Here is a 21,559-nt window from a genome sequence, read left to right on the forward strand (position 1 = left end):
ATGAACTGTTTATTGGCGTCTTGTCAGTTTGTGGTTTGGATTCATGGCTGGAGATCAGTAAAAGGCAATGTGACATCAAGAACGTTGCACAGAGGTCCAGTCATCCTAATAACAGTCCATCTGATCTGTGTTTTTGCTTTGGTTCAGTCCAAGTATTACAGTATGGTTTATGTTGTCCGATGCCACTTGAACAGCCCTGTTTGGCACCATTTATCATTGAAACAAATACAGATTCAGATTTTTCTTTTCTTACTTTCTGTTGAACTTTCTTTTAAACTCAGAGTTCTACCAGCTCAGTAATCTGAGTATCCAGACCCCTGCAGGCCCCGACAGAGCAGAGAAAACTCCTTCACGATTTCTTTAACACGACGTTTGTTGGTTTGCTCCCTGGAAGAAAGAAAAAAGATGTATGAATTTTGTCGAAACGTGTCACTTTATTACACTGCATTTTTGTGTCTCTTTGCACAAATCTGTCATCTAAATGTATGATTTGTGTTGTTATTATTTCATGCAGTTCTGTTTTCACTCTTTTTTTTCACTTTACTATTGCACAGAAAATGTGGTTTACAAAATATTTAATGCAACTGCAGACTGAGAGACTTTTGCTCTCAATATCCCCTATCATGTTCCTACTGTAATGAAGAGAAATGTGTTTCTGTTGTGTTGACTCATTCATTGTGTGAGAGTATACCGACATACAGGCCAATTTAAAGTGGACAATTTACCCAATCAACCAAACCTGCATGTCTTTGGACTGTGGGAAGAAGCCGGAGCACACGGGGAAAACCCACGCTAAGGAGAACAGTTTTGAGTACATAACACTTTTTGAAACAAAAACCGTTAAGGTGTAACAGGTAGATGATCACCTCAGAAGCTGCTGACTGAAGGTGTGTTTCTGCTCTGTGGAGACCTGGGAAGAGGGGAATCCTGGGTTCTGAAGTGTTTCTTTCAGCCACTGGGACAGCAGAGCTGGACAGTGTCTGTTTAGGCTCAACAACACCTCCGAGAAGTGATCCGTCAGACTGCGAGGTGAATCGCCCCCAACCGCCTGACACAGAAATAAAAGCATACGCTTCCGTTAGAAGACAGTTTGGTGGTTACGTTATTTTTTTAAGATTATTTTTTGAGGCCTTTAATTCCACAGGACAGATGAATACATGAAAGGGGAGAGAGAGGGGGAATGACATGCAACATAGGCCGAAGGTAAACCTCTACATATGTGCGCCGGCTCTGCCAACTGAGCTAACCTGGCCATTTTTGGGGCATTTTTAGGCCTTCATTGACAGTACAGCTGAAGAAATGAAAGGGGAGGGAGAGGGGGAATGACAGGCAGCAAACTCGAACCCACTGCATACAGTAGAGTAAACCTCTGTATATGGGTGCCCGCTCTACCAACTGAGCTATCTGGGTGCCCTGGTGGTTACGTTTTTAAATATGACTAAACATCAGGGTTAAAGTGCATCCACTGGTTAAATAATTAAGTTTAAAAAACAGCACTCTCAAAATCAATATGCATAATGACTTCACACAGGACAATACTGATAAATATTTAATATCCAGTTGTGTCTAATGACTGGTTCACCTGGAGTATAGTCTCTGTCAGAAGCTTTCCATCTCTGTGCAACACTTCACCGAGCGAGGGCATGTCTTTGCAACGAGGCAACAGCTCTGTCTGCAAGGGACAGGGCAAAAAATCACAAGTCTCTATGAGCCCATAAGTTGAAATGAGATTTACAAATAAAAACTTGCACATTTCTGCCTCAACTTACAAAGAATAGAGTGGCTGCTTTAACTGTGGGCGTCTCTGGGAACTTCAGTGATAGAATCCCTGGAAAAAACAGAGGATAAAAAGATTTTTTTTCCACACAAAAAGAAAATGCGTCTGAGGGGAAGGTTGTGTCTTGAAAAAAAAAATGAGCAAAGTCAAATTTTAAATTGCATTGACTCTAACTTATATAACGGGTCAACTCATCCTCTACATTTACTTTCAATCAGTTTTGATACAATTTTCTATTTTTTTTATTCACTGTTCTCAACGTGTGCAAAAAAGATCATACATTAGATATTGACTCATATTTGTGAGAATGACCTGTATACAGTACAAGTATGCAGTGATACTCACCGCTGTAAAAAAGCCCTTTAACATCCAGCCGGTCGGACAGGAACATATCAGGCTTCCTTTTAAGAATCTAAATGAACACAAAATGATTATGTTTTCTGTGTGCTGCAAATGTTCATAACAATGGACAAGAATATTCAACCCACCTGAGCATGAAGGTGCATAAATGATTCTGCAATATCAGGATGATTCCGTGGACCTGTACAATAAATATGAGATAAGACCAGAAAAATGTATGTCTAAAAAGTAAATAGGAATTAAGTGCAGGTGTTTATTACCTTGCTGAAATATAGTGAGTGTGGCAGAAGTCAACACCTCAATGAGGTTTTTGATGTTAGAGATGTAGTGTTCCTCTCCGGCAAATATGTGAACCAGCTTAAAAAAAATGAAAAAATAAATAAAATTATATATATATATATATATATATATATAAGGACATGTTAAAGACTGATTTGCAGTTTGGAGGGATAATGCTTTTACCCACATTTTGATCTGTGGGGGCGTACCTGCCGTGCCAGGTCCAGCGCTGAGGCTTGTGGGAAGGCGCTATAGATCTGCCCCAGCATCTCACTCAGCTGAGCCACCATGGGCCCGAAATCATGTAGGAGGGTTTGAACCGACTTTTCAAATACCCCGCACACTGCCTGGAAAGGGAAAGGGAGAGAGCTGTGAGTCAGTAAGCGCACACAGATAAATCATACAGGCACAGACACACAACACACACACACACACACACACACACAATCAGGCTTCTTCTTCTGTTACAAAGGAGAGCCTTTTCAAAAATGTGATGTGTTACATCAACATGATTCACCACACACACACACACGCGCACCACACCACACACACACACACACACAACACACAACACACACACACCTCACTCACTCACTCACTTACTCACACACACACACCACACAACACCACACACACACACAACACACACCACACACACACACACAACATATTTATGCAAGCAGTATAAAAAAGAAACTCTTACCTCTACTACCTCTGAGTCATCAAGCCACTTGCTGAGGACGGTTTGAATCAACGTGAACACTTGCTGAAGCACAACAACAACCTTAAAACAAAATTTGAATAATTATCAGATATAGTATTTAAAAGAAGTATGTTTGGTTCAGGTTAGCTTATTAAAATATTTTGCATGTTTAGAAATTTAGATATAGAAGGCCAATTCTATATATTAGTATTAGTATGATATATATATATATATATATATATATATATATATATATATATATATATATATATATATATATATTTATATATATATAAATATATATATGACTAAACTCACTGGATTCTGCGTGATCTGTGAGGGAGGGAGTCTTGGGCTGGATGCTCCCTCTGAGCTGTCTGCTTGTCTGTTGATGTCCAGAGTGGTAAAGAGACTGGACAGCATCCCCAGGATGTGGATAATGGACTGTTTGTTAGTAGGGTCAGGCTGTAAAGGGAGACAACAAGGATGGATTGATATGTAGCCTTGTGATAACAAGTAAAGATATTGTGAAGGGTGACAGTGGTTGCGAGAAAAAAGTGCAATTCATAAGTTGTTAGTGTAGATGTTGTGTCAAATGCTGCAATAAAAAGTAGCCAGTAGTATCTGAGTCTCTGTTAACAGCTATTTCAGACCTCCTTACTGACTGTCACCCTGGATAAGTGTCACTTAGCACATTAAAATGTATTTTATGTGCACTCTGATAACTGTGCACTGCATTATGTTAAGGTGTACTTTTTTACTATATTTATAACGGAAGGAATACTTCAATGTACTTATTTTTGGTCATTACTGCTTACTAGTAGAGTGTGTAAATTGTAGCTATTAAATACATCTTAGTCTGCCTTTAAAGACAATCAATTATTAATATTTATTTTAAATATATTGAATCTACTTACAGTATACTACATTGTATGACTAGGCAGGTCCAACTTTATTGTGAACCTAAATTGATGGCTGGGGCTGCAACGAACATTCATTTCTTAAAGCAATCAATCAAATATACCTATTAATAGTGTATGAAAATAAAGTTTTACCTACTTTAATGTAAACTGTTTGGCATTTTAATAAAAAATAAATACCTTAACTTGCAGTAAAATACAGTATTAATTTGTTTTTATTTAAATGTAGCACCAAAATAATAAAGTGCTTCTAATGTACTCATTACTTAAAGTATAATATAGTGTACTTGCTTTATTCAATTTGTACTTGGACACAACAACCTCTAGTGCAATATATTTATTTATTAGTTTGTTTTTTAATTTGTGGATTCTCTTTGGATGTACCTCCTGCTGGGCCAGTGTATCCAGCTGCTGGACGTGAGGGGTGATAAGAGAGTGAAGTCTGCCCAGAACCTCCTCTACCGGCAGGGCGGACAGGAGGAAACCCAGAGCCTGCATCATCCACATGCACTGGCTGCTCTGCACACAGACACACAGACACACACACAGCACACATTACACGTGATGTCCTCAGAGAGACGCTTGGTTCACTTGTGTTCACAGAACAGAGAAGAACTGGTGAATGTTGAAGGCTGTTTACTCACCTTATGGATTTCTTTTACCAGTACATCCTGCAGAGGAACACAAGTGTTAAAGGGAACATTTTCAGGTTCATACTTATTTGGGGTCTCTACTAGAACATGTTTACATGATTTAATGTTCAAAAAATACATTATTGTTCTCATACTATTCATCTGAATGTACATGTATTCACCCTCTGTCTGAAGTGCTCTGTTTTAGCACCTGTCTCTTTAAGTCCCCCCTGGTCTGTTCTGATATGTCAGTGTGTCTACACCGTTATTGCAACTGGAGAATGACTGTAACAGCACTGAAGCGTCATGTTCTTCAACCTATAGGCTATATACACTAGCATAGTACATCACAACCATACAGAAGTCCTGACGACTGGTTTAATAGCCCAGTTTCTGAATAAGGGCTGTGTGCACTTCACTGTGGATTGAGCATTTTCATTTTTTCAAAGTATTTATATAGTAGCCAACCTGCTTTATATTCCAAAAAGTTTTTTTTTTGCAATACCAATGTTTAAAAAAAAAAGGCTGTGTGTCAGACCTGAGACACGGTCAAGATGTCCTGAGCGTAGGGGCCGAGGTCATGTCTACACTCCCTGCAGATCCTCTTTAGAGTGGACACACTGGACACAGACAGTTCTGCCTTCACAAGGCCTTGAAGCACCATTGGTAATATGCCACCCAACATCACAGGGTGATCAGCCAACCACTCAGCCAGGGATCCTGGCCAACAGGGGTAATTCAGTAAGGGGGTACATGTTATGGATAGTAAGTGTAAATGGGTTTGAGTGCAGACCAGAAGACAACATTTACATCTAAGGCCATAACTAATCCTGGTTGTATAATGTAAAATTCTGCTTCATTGTAAAACATTAAACAAACAAAGTCACGAGACTATATTAATAGCGACACAATAGGAAACAGGTGTCTGTTGTGTACCTATTGTGTACATGACGGTGTCAGCCAGCATAACGTTGCTGATGTTGATTCTGGGGATGAGACCAATAAGACCAGGGATGACGTCAGAGTAGTTCACATCTATTGTCTCAGCTATAGACTGGAAACCAAATAACAGGGCCTCTGTGTCCTGAAGAGGAGAAAAAAATTGTTAGGTCAAGAGAGGGGGAAGAGAAAACACAATCAGGAGGTAGTAGGAATACAGATTTATACAAAGTAAGAAAGAGAATCTTAAAGAAAAAAATATCTGCTTTGTAAAATACTATGCAGTTAAAGCTTTACAAAGATAGTATATATACATGGAATGAAACTCAGTGATTAACGATGACATTACCTGCCATACTGCTGACTGTTGGGGGTCCATAAGCTGTCTGCCCAGCCTGTCATAGAGGTTACTGAGCAACTCTGCCCCCAGCATTTCATATACATACATCAGAGTGTCAGAAATGTCCACTCTGAAATGCAAAAGAGACATGGAAACATATTTGGAGGTATATATATAGCTACCGTCTTAAGCCCCGGTGGCAGAAATGTCTTGACAACTATTGGCTGGATTGCCATTAAATGCGGTACAGCCATGTACGTTTTATCCACTTAAATCCAGAGACTTTTTTTCTTGTGAGAAACAATATTAAATCCAGTTTTAGAGCTCCTTAAACACTTTAGTTTTGTGTCTTACCTGTAAATTCGGAACTGCTCCTTGTCATCAGAAGACCAGGATGCATACTCCTCCTGGGAGGGATAGTGGGATTTATGTAGTAGCACGTCCACCAGTTGGAAGTAAACTGGCCTGTAGACCTGCAGATAAACTGCCTGCTTCTCCTCCTCAAATGACAAGATATCATCCTGAACATGCAAGACAAAAATAGAAAGAAAGCTTGGTGTAATGTATTAATGCAGTTACACGAGTAGCATATTTAACAGAAAAGAAGAAAAAAAAACATTTAATGTAAAATAGTACATAAATGTACATATATATATCATTCATTTATGATTTTTACCTGCAGAGTGTACCAGAAGGTGAGCGTCAGGGAGCTGGTGGTCTCACTGACTGGGTAGTGCCCAGGGATGCCAGTACAAAAGAGAATCATGTTAACCAAAGCCAGATATTCTTGCCAGTGCTCCACCTGTTCCAACAAAACCCTGTCATACACAAACACATTGTTCCAAATTAAGCAATGAAAGCCATTCACTAAGGCCCTGTTATAGGATGGTGGTGTGTGTGTGTGTGTGTGTGTGTGTGTGTGTGTGTGTCCCTTTATGTGTACCTGGAGTGTGTTTCCCCCATAGCAACAGCAATGCGACAGATACCATGCGAGGTTTCCATGTCCCCATCCTGGGCCGCTGTCTTCAGCTGGTCATGGAGACCCAGCACCAGAGGCATTAAGTTTACCAGAGCCTCAATGTACCTGCACAAACATGTTCTGGTTCACACACCTGGAAATAGACTGTGACCTGAATGATATTATGATGCAGTGGGCTTATCACCTCTGGCTGTCAGGCTGTGAGATCGCATTGACTATTGTCTCCACAGCAGTGTCGAACAGCTCTGCGTTGGACAGTGCAGTGAAACAGTCCTGGACCAGTTCATGACTCTCCCCTAATGGCACATCCAGCCCCACCCAGCTGGACAGGCAGCGAAGCACCTTCTCTTTCACCTGGATTGAGGAGTCCTGGCTTTGGAGCAGCTGACGCAGCATGGGACACACCACCGCCCACTCCCCAGCCAGGGCCTCCCTCAGCAGGCAACGACGAGCATGAGCCAGCCGGCTGCTCTGGAACTCCTCTGGAAGTACAGTCAGAAGCTCCAGCAGTGCGAGGCAGTGTGCATGAGGGTCCTGGGTGGCCTCTGCACCAGAGCCGCCTTCAGAGTCAGGCTTCTGAGGTTGGAAGGCCCTCACCATGTCTGCCACCGGCTGGGACCAAGCATGTGGAATTAAGTTAAGAGCCATAGAAGCCAGGGCTACACACAGCCTGGTTAGCACCAGTTTGGGCCCAGAGGAGAAGTGTAGGATGTGGGAGAGGAGCTGCATCTTTAAGCTCTCATGCCGGTCTGTGGGGAGGTCGCTCCAGTGACGGGAGATCTTGGTGTGGAGGGTGCTGGCGCCAAAAAACTGAACTTCTGGGAGCTGCAAAGTGACAGACTCACATTACGGAGAGACTGTAACAGATGCTGTTGACATATACACAATATTTATGTTTGTGGCTCTAATCAGCACTGACATCTAACCAGTTTTTCTTAACTGTATTATGCCTAATGTTCTTGCATAATGCAACAGTTGCGATTGTTGACCGTGCAGTTGTAAAGATGTCTGAGCAGAAGCACAACAGACCTTGTCAGAGCCAAGCAGGGCCCAGCAGAACTGCCATGCCTGTGCAGAGGCCTGGGCTTGGGTCAGCCATTTCTGGGCCACATTCTTATGCTCCATGTCCGGGTCAAAGTACAGCTGGTAGAGAGCCTGGAGGAGGAGAGAAGAACCAATACAAAAGGGAACACTTGAACAAAATGTAAATTGGTAATAATTGATAAGGATAATATTGATGATGGGGCATATTTGGTGAAAATAATAGAAATCAGTACTCCTTATATTTCCTGAGGAGGTATAATAATGACAATAAATGCATCTTGTGTAACAGGTTGTGAATTGAATTGTTGAGTTGCACTGACAACAAGCATCAATAATAATGAATGCTGAATGTCTAATTGTTTGAACAAAGTCAAATAAATGTGTTGTCATAGCAACTAATCCAAGGCAAATGCTGTCAGTTATTATTAGGACAGCATATGCTTATAGCTGGTATCATGTTACAAAATGTCCAGTTTGTCTAATCTCCCTGTGTTGAACAACAGTTAAACAACCCCCATTTTCTATTTGACCAACTTTGTTTTAGCCTTTTACTTGAGTTATTCTATTAAATACAATGTCCATCCATATGAGATGATGCTGCAGCTCCTCTTTTTGACAAACAGATGAATTCAAATTTGCTTTCGTGCTCTGAATTGTGCCAATAAACAATAATCCAGTGAAGTGGCTGATTATTGACGAGTAACTTACCGACTCCACATTTTCCATCGTTAACTCCAACTCAACCGGGCTGACTCCCGGATTGGCTGGGTGCTCCATCTGGTGCAACGTAAAGGTGTCTCCCCGTTGTCGTTGAAAATCCCTCAGAAATGAAATCCTGATCGTCGAAAAAAAGTTATTAAAACGAGACACCGTCCTCTAAAGTGTGCCAAAGCACGCTGACAGAGGACGCAGCGTGTCATTCAGCCGTCCACACAGACAGCAGCCTACCACACATGTGGGCAGTGCGCTCAGGCATGACGACACACTGACCTCTGTGGGGGCTCAAAAGTTGTTCTCACATTACCACCCGCAAACACTGACACCACCGTTAATGTCTAGAAACTCACTGCCGCGAGTCTATACAGTAAACATGAATACAGTAACACTTGCTACAGCTAGAACAGGCGCTACAACAGGCGCTCCTGGCGCAGACAACTGCGTCTCTGACGCACTGACATCTGATTGGAGCAGCGGAGCAACAGCGACAGCAAACTGTCAGAGGAATAGATGCAGAGATGAGTGATACTGCTGGAAAAAAAAAGAGCTGTAGAGTAGCCTAAAAACCAAAATGTTCGGGGAAACCGGTGACGCGTTTTGCTCTTTGGATTAAAGCACGTGCAGCCTTTTCTGCTCCCACCGCCACCCGCATGCAGCCTGCCGTGCGGCCCCACCCCTGCTTCTCTTCTGCCCGACTCCCTCAGGATATTTTTAGCGCTGATGATGTGCCCTGTCAAATCACGTAACGGAAACAACCTCAGTGCTAAAGAAGCAGAGCTGCTGTGGAGAGCCCACTCTGCTGAATTTTTATTGTGATCTGCAGGGGAAGGACGCGAAGGAGATGACATCCGGAATAAATGTGGCGTTTTGCGTGTTGGTGGTGCTTACCGGCTCTTCGCAGACAAGAGGTAGGCCTAAGGTAGCATCCTTGGTGTGTGTGTGTGTGTGTGTGTGTGTGTGTGTGTGTGTGTGTGTGTGTGTGGACGGATTTCACATCCTGCTGACGCGAGTTGGAGCCCTTATCGATTCCTCACATGATGCTCTCGACAGCAGCCAGATCTTCGAAAGTTCATGCAGAGCTGCAGGCTGTTGGTTGCATTTTATCATTATGGTCTCTTATATTTATGTTATCTACTTCTCTTCTCTATGAGCTTAGCCCCTCAGCAGATCATTTTGATTTCCAAGAATGTGGGCGTTTCTTGGTAACTCTTTTTTTCTATGATTTGTGTCCACCTGTCTCCTATTTATTTATGTATTTGAAGTTTTAATACAGGCCTTATTATTTAGACTTCTTATTGTATCTCATGTTTTCATTAACAAAATGTAAAGCAGGACAGCACCAAAATATGTAACAGTCAAACACATGATTAAGAATTAAAATTGCTAACAAGGAAGACTAATATCTGATAGCCGATTAATTTTAGTTTAGTCAAATTAATTGTCAACTATTTTGATAATAGATTAATCGCAAGCAAAAAAAAATCAAAAATCTCTGGTTCCAGCTCCTACAAAATGAGTTTGCTGATTTCTCTGGACTTTTATAATAGCAAAAATAGGCAATTAATCATTTTGAGTACTTTTCCAGGAAACATGCCCAATTTCTCGGGTTCCAACTCCTCACATGTGAATCATTTCATTTATTTTAGTCTTCTATTACAGCATCTTTTGGTTTTGGACTGTTTGTCGGACTAAAAGGCAAAAAAAAAAATCACTTTCATCACTTTAGTATGATCTATCTTTTATTTCATAGGTCAGAGCAGTGCTTTGCCTCCCCTCCTCACCCTGGCTGCCCTCCCGAGTCATGCTGGGAGATCAGCATCTCCTGACTTGAGGTCAACGCACTTGTTGACCCGGAGCTCTGCAGTGGCTACATCTCAACACACAAATGCACCCGACGTCATGACTTCACCTTCAGGTAACCAGAAAACCTGCATGCACTGTGCTTCTTGCTATAGGCTGTTAATTTAGAGACATTCAATTAAGGTCATCATGGTGTCCATAATTCTATAATTGTGCATTCTTTGTCCAGATTCTTAAAATAAATCATCCCACACATTAAAAGCTGGTTGTTTTCAAACACAGAATCAGCTCCACTGCCAGCAGCGTTCCAGGAACATATTCCTCCTGACCCCCACGACTGCATTGAGATTGAGAATGTGTGTCGCAACCTCATCTTAGAGCTTCCCTTTTATAGATCAGATAAATATAACCCTCTCCGCTGATACTGTGTTGCCTTTTTGAACATCCCGTAAATAACAAACATTACGACATATGCCATCCAGATCACACCCTTGCCCCCTTTTTAGCTGCTGTCATCGTTTCCCTGTAGAGTAAGTTGTCACTTGGCAAAAGCTGCTGTTGGGAGATTCTCACTTCAAAAACTGAAGATTACATCAAATCCATATCCACAACGTTCCACTTCCGGGATTGCTTCTTTGTGTTCTGCTCCTCAGATCTCTGCTGGGTAAATCCAGACAGCTAGCTGTCCAATCCAACTTTTCTGTTGCACGACTAAAACAACCTTTGAACGCACACGTTCCACCAAAGATCAAAAGTTCCTTCCCGAGGGTATTTTGCAGCAGCACCGTGGCTCTGTCTGGTGCTAAGCACCACCCAAGACGATTTTGATTGCTTTAAAGAAATGACAATAAACCATGGTGTGTTTTTTTTCCCATCTCGGAATGCTGTGTGGAGTAGCCAGGACCTCCTCCGCAGTGCTGGGGAGGAAGGTCTGGCAATGCAAGATTATTACATCACTAATTACTTTCATGGCTTTGTGACTAAATGCGGAATATGCACAAGGATAATACTATTATGGTCTCTGACTCTCGGCTTATAAACAATGCTTTACCCTTATCTTTTGCCCACAGGAGCACTGATGACTGTCTGTCCCTTCACTCTATCCTACATGTAAACAGTAGTCTGACTGTAATGATACAGTGTATAAAGTTCTTGAACACACCTTATTCCCAGCCCCCTACCCGGCTGTCAGCATGCGCTGTCAAACGAGATGTAAACAGCCACATGTGAAGTAAGAATGTACTCATGTTAAAAGAGGGAAAATAGTTTAAATTTACAGAGAAAATAAAAGCATTATCAAAATAATACAGCACTGACTGAGAAATATAAAATAGAAACTCTTGTAAATTATATAACAGTTCTGTAAAAAAATATTGGCTTTGTAAAAACCTTTAACTGTATTCACTATGACTGCAGCTAACCTTTTTTATTGATTAATGATTAATGCATTGATTAATCAATACAAAATCTAATCATCATCAAACAGAGCTTCAATATTATATATATATATATATATATATATATATGTATATATATGTATATATATATATATGGGTTTGTTGTTGATAAATTCTTTCTGATTGTGTTTCATTTAGTGGTTTGGATTTTTTTTGTTTTGTCGTGCAACACTGTTTATCGTTCAAAATAAATAAATGAAATTATTTTCTCAGTTATATTGTTAATCAAATAGTCTGTTCAATATAAAGTTCCCCAAACCCAAAATTGTGTTTTCAAATGTCTTGTTTTGTCAGTTTACTGACATAAAAGAGTAAAAAACATGCAATATTTACATTCGACAAGCAACTTATTAGCAAATTATTGCCATTTGTGCTTGAAAAACATCTTAAACAATTGCTTGTTTATCAAAATTGTTGCCAGTACATTTTCTGTCAATGAACTTTATCTTGTTTTGGATTTTCTAATGTTAAATCAATCAAAACCATCCTTTAATGTATGTCTTGGTTCCCCTGTAATACAGGAGCCATTCATAAATTACTGCGCTGAGCGGTGGGAGGAAATAGGACCCACAGGGGCGTTTTCCGTCCTTATACCTAAACGTTACGGAAGCAGGTTTTAAACACGTCGTTATGAACGTTGTGAAACTCCCATCATAACTACTACAGCCACTAGAGGACGGTGCCTAATAATAAACGTAAACATGGGTCGTATTGTTGCTTGTATAAACTAGTCTTGCTTTACCGGACCTACCTCCACAGTGCTGCGGAGTAGGGTCTGGGAGCCGTCCAATTTACCCCGCAGAGATCTGAGGGTTAGTTACCCATAGCCTTGATAAATGGACCAGAGTTTAAAATTCCAGCACAAAGAAAGCGGAACGAGATCCGACCGAAAAGAGTGACATCCGGCGGAATTTCCAGCGGCACCGGCGCAATCCCGGGCGTGAAACGTCATGGATGTAGACTAGCATAAACTGATTTAGGAAGCAAAGACAGACTTAAAGCTGAGAGTTTGGCAGATTGTTGCTCTCACCAAATTTATGTGGATACCTGTTGTTTATCTGAATCAGCTAAATTCAAAACTGGAAAGATGCAGCAGTGAGCAAAGTGTGACATCCACCACCACCATTAGGATGCTGTTATTTGATGCATGAAAACACAAACGGTGTGTAAAACAGGTAACTTGTGTTTTAAAGGGTTTCTTGGCATTGTCATGTAGGATAGGGGAGACATGACAACAAAAACTTGAAATATAGCAGCTTTAATGTCAGTGGGAGGGATCCATTATTGTGAGCAGGTTAGTGTAGAGTTACCTTTGAAGAATTATCTGTACTGTTTGGAATTGATACAGCATTTCCTTCACCCCACTTTCAGCTGCCACAGATCGCTTTTCTTCTACAACGACTGTACAGAGCACCACCCCTCTGCTGCACATCGCAACCACAGATGGCAGAGCTTTTCTGACCACAGATCCCTTCACAACCTTTTCATCTCAGTCAGCCCGCACAGTGCAGGATACAAGCTTCACAGCCCACGCCTCCACCATCCAGCCACAGTCGGAATCACTAACCTCAGCCACCGCACAGCCGACAACCACAGGACGCCCTTTGACCTCAGCTCCACGCCAGGGTCCTGCTGGCCCAACGCACCGGGAGGTCCCATCTGAGCTTAATGTTGGCGATGAAGGTATGGCGATGTGTGTATTGTATTGTACTTTGTTTCATTCTAAAAATGTGTACAGTGTTTCGTTGTGATTATCCATTTTTGTGTCATTTAGAGCTCAAGGGGCCCCGCTACCGCTCAAGCTCCCCTTTAGACCCCCTGCTGGCCGGTCTGCTGTCAGTGTTCATCGTCACCACTGCTATTGTTTTCATCGTCCTCTTCCTCAAGTTCCGCCAGCGAACAAATCACCCAGAGTTCCATCGGCTGCAGGATCTACCCATGGTAAGATACATACGTTAAATACAAGACAGTAAGGTTGTGACTAAAGGGGCACTCCAGTGATTTTTTTTAGTTTAGTTTACTTGTACTTACTTAGGGGCACTACTCAGCCGGATCTCTGAGCCAATCTCTGCTGTGGCTTTAATGGCAAGCTCCCTCTACAGGACTTTAGACCAGATTTTCAACTCACCAATAGTTTTTAGAGCTCCCCGACAAAAGCCCCAGATCAGAAGCAGACAGGTGTCGGCTCGGCGCTCGAGCGTTGGCAGTTGAGGGGGATGTTTACCATTCAAAAACGCAAGACAGGCTTGCCAGTCTCTCACAGACACATTTCAGATTTCTAACATGCTTATTTTCTAGAGCTGTCTGGAACTCTGCCAGGTCGCTACTACCAATAAGAGCACAAGATACAGGCTGAGGGGAAATAAGGGGAGGGGCTCACCTGTAACTTCTGGAACTTCCCTGGAACTAAGTTGTTGTTGCAACAAGAAAAAACTGTATAAAACTGTTAAGACCTGTGGTTATTTTGTGAACAGGTGTGCCCTTTTTTTCTTTTAACTGCTTTGTTTTATTGCTGCAAATCAGCTACCAACAACTTGGAGTGCATGTTTTTGGCATACACCCCCAAAAAAAAGGTTTCTTGAGCAGGCTATTACGTCTTGTCTTGTGTCACTTTTCACGTTTCTTTCTTAACATCTAGTTTAAATCTGGTTTTAATCATCTTCTCCAGGATGATTTGATGGAGGACACGCCACTTTCCAGATACACCTACTAATGGAAGCATCCTGTCATCCCCTTCCTCTACTTAGAGAACAGAAAGCAAAGCAGACACCAAAGGAAGACCAGTGTGGCTCTGAAGAAAAGCCTTTGTCTGGATGCAATTGCATTTCTGCAGATGAGTTTTTAGTCAGTGATAACAAATATGTATCTGCGTTTCCATGAGACGGATCCTTAAAGTCTCTTAATTAGGAGGTTTCAGAACTACTTTTTTTCCACATTCCCGGACATTTTCAGTCCAGCGTAAACTCTTTGAGCAAATAGTGCCTCTGCACCATGGATGTATTTTATTGAGCTGCACCTCTGACTGACTCCCTATGTATGCACTGCACTTTAATATGGCATGAATGGCCGCATTGCCCCCTATGGGACTTCTGAGGTAATGTGGATCAAGGTTGCATGAAGTCCTCCCATGTATTTAATTACCAACCTCAGGTTGTCCATTGAGAAATAAGAGAGTGAGAGAGAAATGGGAGAGCTGCTTACATGCCTAAAATTATTAAGGAATTTCAATTATGAACCAGGTGACCAAATATAAGTGAAGTGCACTTTCAAACTAAATTTCCAGGTTGCACTTAAAAGTCTTAAAACTGAGGTCTTGCAGAAAATCTACACAAAAAATCCGAAGTGATTTTACAAAAGCCTAACACACAAAATAGCATTCAATTATTCAAATTTACCAAGTTCCCCCGAATTATATGCAGAAAACAAATATTGTTGCAGCCTTTTAATGTGCAGTTACAAGTTATGAAAATGTTTTATTATGGTCTGATGCTGATATATAAAACTAGGATAAGGTCATGGTGTTTTCAATGACAAATGTTTACTCCACCAAGACAAGACACAGAGAAGAGACATTGCTACACTAAACCCTTTAATATGAGAAAATTGTAAAAGGTCAAACACACTAGTATTGTAAAATGTGTTGTAAAATACATATTTATAAAGAATGTATTTGTGGCGGTTTTTCAAATGCTTGAAGTGGAGACTGAGAAGAGACAACAGATTTTCCAAGCTGAGCTTGTTGTTACTTGTATTATCCTGAGTATCATGCAAATGTGCTGGACCTTAGCTGTTGTATCAGTTTGTACCTAGTGTGTTGTGAGTTACTTTGCTGTGCCACAAGTGATGTAAGTAAGGTTTATTTACATAGCACCTGAAAACAACTACACTATAAATGTATGTACATGTATAATAGTATGGCATTGAAATGTGAACTCTAAGAATTAATTGATATTAGGATTTTTCTGTTTGATAATAAAACAGAACCACACACTGTTGCATATTGTACAAGAGCTTACAGCTGTAGCATGTGGGTGAGTTCTAAAGCATTATGCTGTGTCATTGGTGTGTTGAAAGTGCTATCTGGACAAACTGACAGATCTTGCATGTTGTGGGATTGCCGACCAAGGAACACATCCCATCCATATTCATAAATGATGAATTTCTCTTTTTAGAGAACAGTTATATTGGTCAGAGGTTAAACATGTTGCAATGTATAAGGGTTATGAAGAGTGGCTTTTATTATGAGGTGAATGACTGAGTGAGTCCATTCTGAGGACTTCGTCCTTACTAGCAACAGTTTCCAACAGAGAAGGGGTTCCGGGGTCCCTTCCAACCAAGCAGGCTGTGGCCGCAGGAGATGGTGGACAGCATCAACCCGAGTAAAGCCACGTTCCCAAACGCTCCCCACTTTCGTTTTTTAGGATCTAATTGAGATTAGTAGTATTAATATTAATAAGAATATCACCTTCCCACGCTGTGTTATGTACAAAAGCAGAAAATGAAAAAATTAAACATGGACATTTTCTTACCTCCTGTGGAGTACCCATGTGCAAACACCTCTCTGCTTACAATCCATACAGCTCCAAGTCCACTGGCAAGGCGCTGTGGTAACAAGACACACACACACACACACACACATTTATTATAACAGGATTCTATATGAAGAATATACATTCTTTTAGAATCCTTACATATCCTATCAGTTTAAAAATACTATTTCTTAAATGATGTGTTTTTATTGCTAAAGATTGTATATGCATATGTGTTGGTGCTACACCAGTCTAATAAACTTACAGGAGCATGCGCACCACCAATTGCCAGGCAGAAAAGAAAGGCGGGATAGATCTCCAGGCTGGTGAGAGGTGATAACAACATGTTAACTTTCACCTTGTTTCCCATTGTTACCATGAATCATGAAAGTGTGTTGCAATATCTGTCAAGTGAGTGCAAAAGTTGCATTGCTCATATTTCAGCTCATACGCACGTGTGTTGGTGTGCACGTTGGATGCAATTGAAAATGTTTCCAGTCTCTGGGTCGTCACTGTACATCTGGGGATACTGCAAGACAAGACAAGTTTATTTGTATAAGCAATTAAAGGTGCTTTACACAAGCCACAAAAAGACACTGCCCAAGAATGAGGTTAAACTTGTTGTGGTGCTGTTTGAATGGGTGGGTGCAGCTATCAAACAATATGAATTGGAAAGCGTGGACTATATCCTGCTATTCTACTCACCTGTACATTGTACTTCTTGCGGGCTTTGCCAACTTTAACGGCCAGATGTCCCATCATCACAAGCAATGAGTCAACACCACATATCCATATTCTTTGGAAAGCACAACCATCCTGGCAAACTTGAAAAAGGGAAACATATACTGGATTAGATTTGGTTATTCCAAATAAAAGGTGCATATATATATACATACATATACACACATACATATACACATATATATATATATATATATATATATATATATATATATATATGATACATAATGATAGTAATATACCTCTTACATTTTTATTTTAGCCTAACTTTTTTGTTCTATTTAAGAAAAGAAGGAGTTATATTTCGGGCACAAAATGCTTCCTTGCCCTCTTTAACAAACAAATGTTTCATAAATCTGTCAAAACAGGAGAACAGAGGCTGTAAAACCAAGAGGAGAGCAAGGACGCCTTACAAAGGAAAAGTCAAAGGAGGATCCCACACCGGCGACGCCATTAATGTAAGACCAACAAGTTTAAGGAAGTAAAAAAAAATCACTCACAAAACATATGCGTTTACCTTAAAGATGTAGCTAGTGTACGAGTTTGATAGCTGTAACGCTCCGATGAAACCACAGTGACTGACTAGACGACCCCACTGAAGTTTCCTGCTCGAATATATCCGTGTGCGTAGATGCTTACGTAACACACACACACACACACACACACACACACACACGCTGGCGTGGTGGCCGCCTGTACTAACTGTACAACAGAATGTCTGACTGTTTGGAAATTACTTACTCGATACCTTTTCTAGCTAATATAGCATATTATATATATATATATATATATATATGCTAGCTAAATGTTATCGGAACATCCGGTTTCACTTGTCTAAAATGTAACGCAGCCTGAGTGATAACCTACAAATCTCCACAGAAACATGTCCTCCAAAAATCAGTTCCACTAACTAGACCCGTAGACTCAGATAAAGCTATTGATGCTATACCTACCGTGGATGTATTAAAAGAACGATACCTACGCGCTTTACGGTGGTAACCAGCTACATTAAGTGATTTCCCATGTGATTTCCCTACGAGAATGACGAATCAAGCTAATTTAGCTCTTGCTACTTTCCCCGGCGTTGTTCGCCCGAGTGTCGCTGACCGTCTGAAAAGACCTTATAGCTGTGATTATAGCTAGCCATAATCACAACATATCACGGACTGAAGTGAGCTTCATGACATTGTTGTTACAGGCAAGTTATTAGTTTGTCACATTCCAATTTAAATACATTTGTATTCAACAAATGTTCTCAATAAAATTGGCCCTTCTGGGCTCACTGTTAACCGGGCGGTTGCTATGGAGCGCAGCGCGGGTAACGTTAACGTTAGCCCTCATTAGCAGTTGAGCTAGCATAGACTATTTTGCTTAAAGCTAAAGAAAAGCACACAATAACACAAACAAACCCACCGATCGTTACAGCAGTAAAAGAGCAATTCCCGTTATCTGCGAGGTAAACTGCTGTTAAGTGTACAGATGAACGGCTTACCTCCGTGGCACCCGCTATCAGTTTGTTAGTCTAACGTTTTTTCTCAGATAAGGAGGGAAACTTATTGTGCAAAAAAATTCGAATCCTAGCGGTTGTTCTATCGTGGCTATGAACCAGTCAGATTGCTTGATTTTAGCTTAGTTAACCGCTAGGTTACCACTAGCAAGAAATATTTACTTTTTAAATCCACTACCACTACAACTTTAGTTGCTAGTTACTTTAAATAAAGATTTTACAAACACAACATTATCAAAAGAACAATATTAAATACCCAATATATAAAAATGTTTAAATTAGCTCCCCCTTCTACAGCTCTCAGCAACTCTCCCACATAGATGCAATAATAATATAATATAATAATAATCATAATAATAAGGATAATACAATTATATAATAGCCTATTTCACAAGTGTCAAGCTCAAGCCCACCCCTGGCCTATATAATTGTATAAAACGTAGACGGGGCATTTGTCTGCATTATGAGTAGGCTACTTTTGCTGGTAGGCCTACTAAAAGAACACTTTTAAGTATCAAAACAATAGTAGTAGTACAATACTATATAGGCCTACTTGTGTGCTTTACCTTAAGTGCAATTTTCAATACAGGACTTTCACTTGCAAAGAAGAAAATCAAAAATTCCTTCTACAAATTTGAATGTAATATATGGACTTATCTATATTCTTTGCTATTATCGCAAATAGATTTACCCCATCAGGTTTTACACATTCATTCAGATGAATTTATGGGGTGATAACTGTCAACTTCTTGTGACAAGGGGATTACAAGACACTGCTTAATTTTTAGACATCTTCATCTCTCCTTCAGAGGGGCACAGATAAAAGCATGAAGGAACTGAACACTGACTGCAACTTCTCAGTTGGGCATCCTTCTAACAAGTGTGGTGGCGTTGGGCAGTGAGCTGAGGGGCCTCCGTACTTCTGGGCCTGCATCAGTTTCCAAAGGGATGTTGAGCTGTGGTGTTTTTTTGCCGGGACTTGGATGGTCCCAAGTCAAAAAGGTTGGGAACCTTTGCTCTAAAGTACAGTTTCTCTACAAAGAAGAAGCAGTGGTTTCCCTTCCACAAAACCAACAGACATTTTTTTACGATGGAAAAAACATACACATAAAGTATCTTTTAAGACAAGTTGCAAGAAAGGTTGGCTTTGGAGAGAATGTGATAACGTTTATGGGTGGGTCACCTCTTCCTTTTTGGATTCTTCCATCACCTGAGGTAAAGAAAGCCAAAACAGAGGATTTTCTTTCTCAGGAAACTCAAACAAGCGTTCTCCCCTCTCAGCTGCTGGTCAACTTTTCCTATAGCACAATACTACACTGTGGTTCTTCTGTCAGTGAACCACAGTGCAGTATGCCAGCTGCACAGCAGAGAACAAAAAGGACTTGGCCTGGGTGGTATAAAAGGCCAGAGGATTGTGGAGCAGTGCTCCCAGACCTAGATGCTGGCCGCCTACGAAAGAGAACCAGTAGCATCAGCATGGACACAACACACCCAGGACACTGTCTGTTTGTCCCATTACCATCTGGAAGAAGATACAGAACCATCAAAACCCGGACTAACAGACTGAGGAACAGCTTCTTCCTCAGAGCTGTAGCCTTCAACATCCACCCTCTCCATGCACAAGCACACAAATACAACCTGGAGCTGCTAAGGAGTAAGGACTACTGTCATGAAAGCATGATATCACTTAACAAAACAAAAAACCTATAAAACAAAAAAGTTCTGCAAATGCTCGTATAAGTACTATCTGCAATGCCGTTTTTATGTGTCTTTTTAAAATGTTTTTATTTATTTATTTTTGAGCTTGTTTTTATTATTTATTTACTGCTGCTTCGTTGTGTTCATACAATGACAATAAAGTATCTTGAATATTCAATGTATCATTGCTTGAATAGATTCACAGAAAAGATTATTTAATGTGGTTAATTATTGTCAGATATTGCAGTTATAAAGTGATGGGTCTAAGAGTCCAATTACCAGGAAAACAGGATTTGTTCTGTATGTAACTGATTGAGCTATTCAACAAAGCATCCATTTGTCTGACAGTGTCAACTTTCACTGCCTTTTTATGACATATGTTTTGACTTGAGATAACCTGAAAATAACAGTAAAAACATTAACGATGGCTTCTTCCTTTTGTAGTGCAGTACGCCGCGCCAGTGAGCGAGTTCACAATACCAATCCTAATCCTGTAAACCTTTAATGGAAGGCAGCAGGAAAATCTGCCCTGCATTAAGGTGACCGGGGATCTGACAGGCCAGAGTTTCCTGTATCACATATCAAGTCCAGTTGAGGTATGCAAGCCACTGTTGGTGGCAGACCTTGGCTGAGACTCGGGTGGTAGAGCAGCCGTCTACCAATCAGGAGCTCAGTGGTTGCAGGGCAGTCCTTCACCCTGCAGTCTTATGTCAAAGTGTCCTTGGGCAAGACACTGATCCCGATGCTGTGCCATCGATGTGTGAATGTGTGTGAATGTTTATCTGATGAGCAAGTGTCACCTTGTGTGGCGGACTCGGCCACCAGTGAATGGACGTGTGTGAGAATGGTGCCTGTATGTAAAAACGCTTTAAGAAGACGTTGCAAGACTAGAAAATTGCTATGTTAATGCAGTCCATGTACTACTGCATATTATATTATTTTTTACCATGTCACTTAAACAGCAACTAGGTGATGTCTTGTTTGTCTCTGTCTGACCTATAACATATAGTAGATCAACCCACATATTAGTGGTTATAACAAAAACAGGTTTTATGAACACAGACCATAGAGATAAATGTGGGAGACAAGCCGGTGCAACTAGAAAAACATGACTGACTATGCTAAGTTTTTACTAAA

The 21,559-nt window shown here is 40.8% G+C and overlaps 3 protein-coding genes across 5 annotated transcripts; 1 reads left to right on the forward strand and 2 right to left on the reverse strand.

The window, feature by feature from the left end:
• Positions 1-170: 170 nt before the first annotated feature.
• Positions 171-9,356, reverse strand: LOC116698958 (importin-13). Of its 2 annotated transcripts, none has more exons than XM_032531261.1 (22): positions 9,262-9,356; positions 8,682-8,808; positions 7,959-8,084; positions 7,114-7,754; positions 6,894-7,034; positions 6,627-6,768; positions 6,305-6,471; positions 5,960-6,080; positions 5,608-5,755; positions 5,210-5,391; positions 4,684-4,710; positions 4,424-4,558; positions 3,438-3,584; positions 3,120-3,200; positions 2,626-2,763; positions 2,398-2,494; positions 2,266-2,318; positions 2,123-2,189; positions 1,770-1,828; positions 1,583-1,672; positions 867-1,048; positions 171-387 (listed from the first exon to the last, which is right to left on the reverse strand). In XM_032531261.1, coding segments are annotated over exons 1-22 (2,967 nt in total). In that variant the 5' UTR covers positions 9,264-9,356; the 3' UTR covers positions 171-293. The 2 variants fall into 2 exon arrangements, with proteins under 2 accessions (XP_032387152.1, XP_032387153.1); XM_032531262.1 differs by lacking the exon at positions 9,262-9,356 and adding an exon at positions 8,964-9,162 and having other exon boundaries at positions 294-387.
• si:ch73-344o19.1 (uncharacterized) lies at positions 9,354-14,963 on the forward strand. 2 transcript variants are annotated; one of them, XM_032531266.1, is made up of 5 exons: positions 9,354-9,598; positions 10,441-10,605; positions 13,307-13,630; positions 13,722-13,888; positions 14,616-14,963. In XM_032531266.1, exons 1-5 carry the CDS (start codon positions 9,532-9,534, stop codon positions 14,658-14,660), a joined length of 768 nt encoding a protein of 255 aa, XP_032387157.1. In that variant the 5' UTR covers positions 9,354-9,531; the 3' UTR covers positions 14,661-14,963. The 2 variants fall into 2 exon arrangements, with proteins under 2 accessions (XP_032387157.1, XP_032387158.1); XM_032531267.1 differs by having other exon boundaries at positions 13,319-13,630.
• A 503-nt stretch (positions 14,964-15,466) lies between these two features.
• mgst3a (microsomal glutathione S-transferase 3a) lies at positions 15,467-17,300 on the reverse strand. Its single transcript, XM_032531268.1, is given in 6 exon segments — positions 15,467-16,371; positions 16,477-16,549; positions 16,742-16,799; positions 16,932-17,005; positions 17,182-17,249; positions 17,252-17,300. Coding segments are annotated over 6 exon segments (450 nt in total). The 5' UTR covers positions 17,292-17,300; the 3' UTR covers positions 15,467-16,234.
• Positions 17,301-21,559: the final 4,259 nt, after the last annotated feature.

This window comes from Etheostoma spectabile, chromosome 12, assembly GCF_008692095.1.
Source record: "Etheostoma spectabile isolate EspeVRDwgs_2016 chromosome 12, UIUC_Espe_1.0, whole genome shotgun sequence".
NCBI lineage: Eukaryota > Metazoa > Chordata > Actinopteri > Perciformes > Percidae > Etheostoma > Etheostoma spectabile.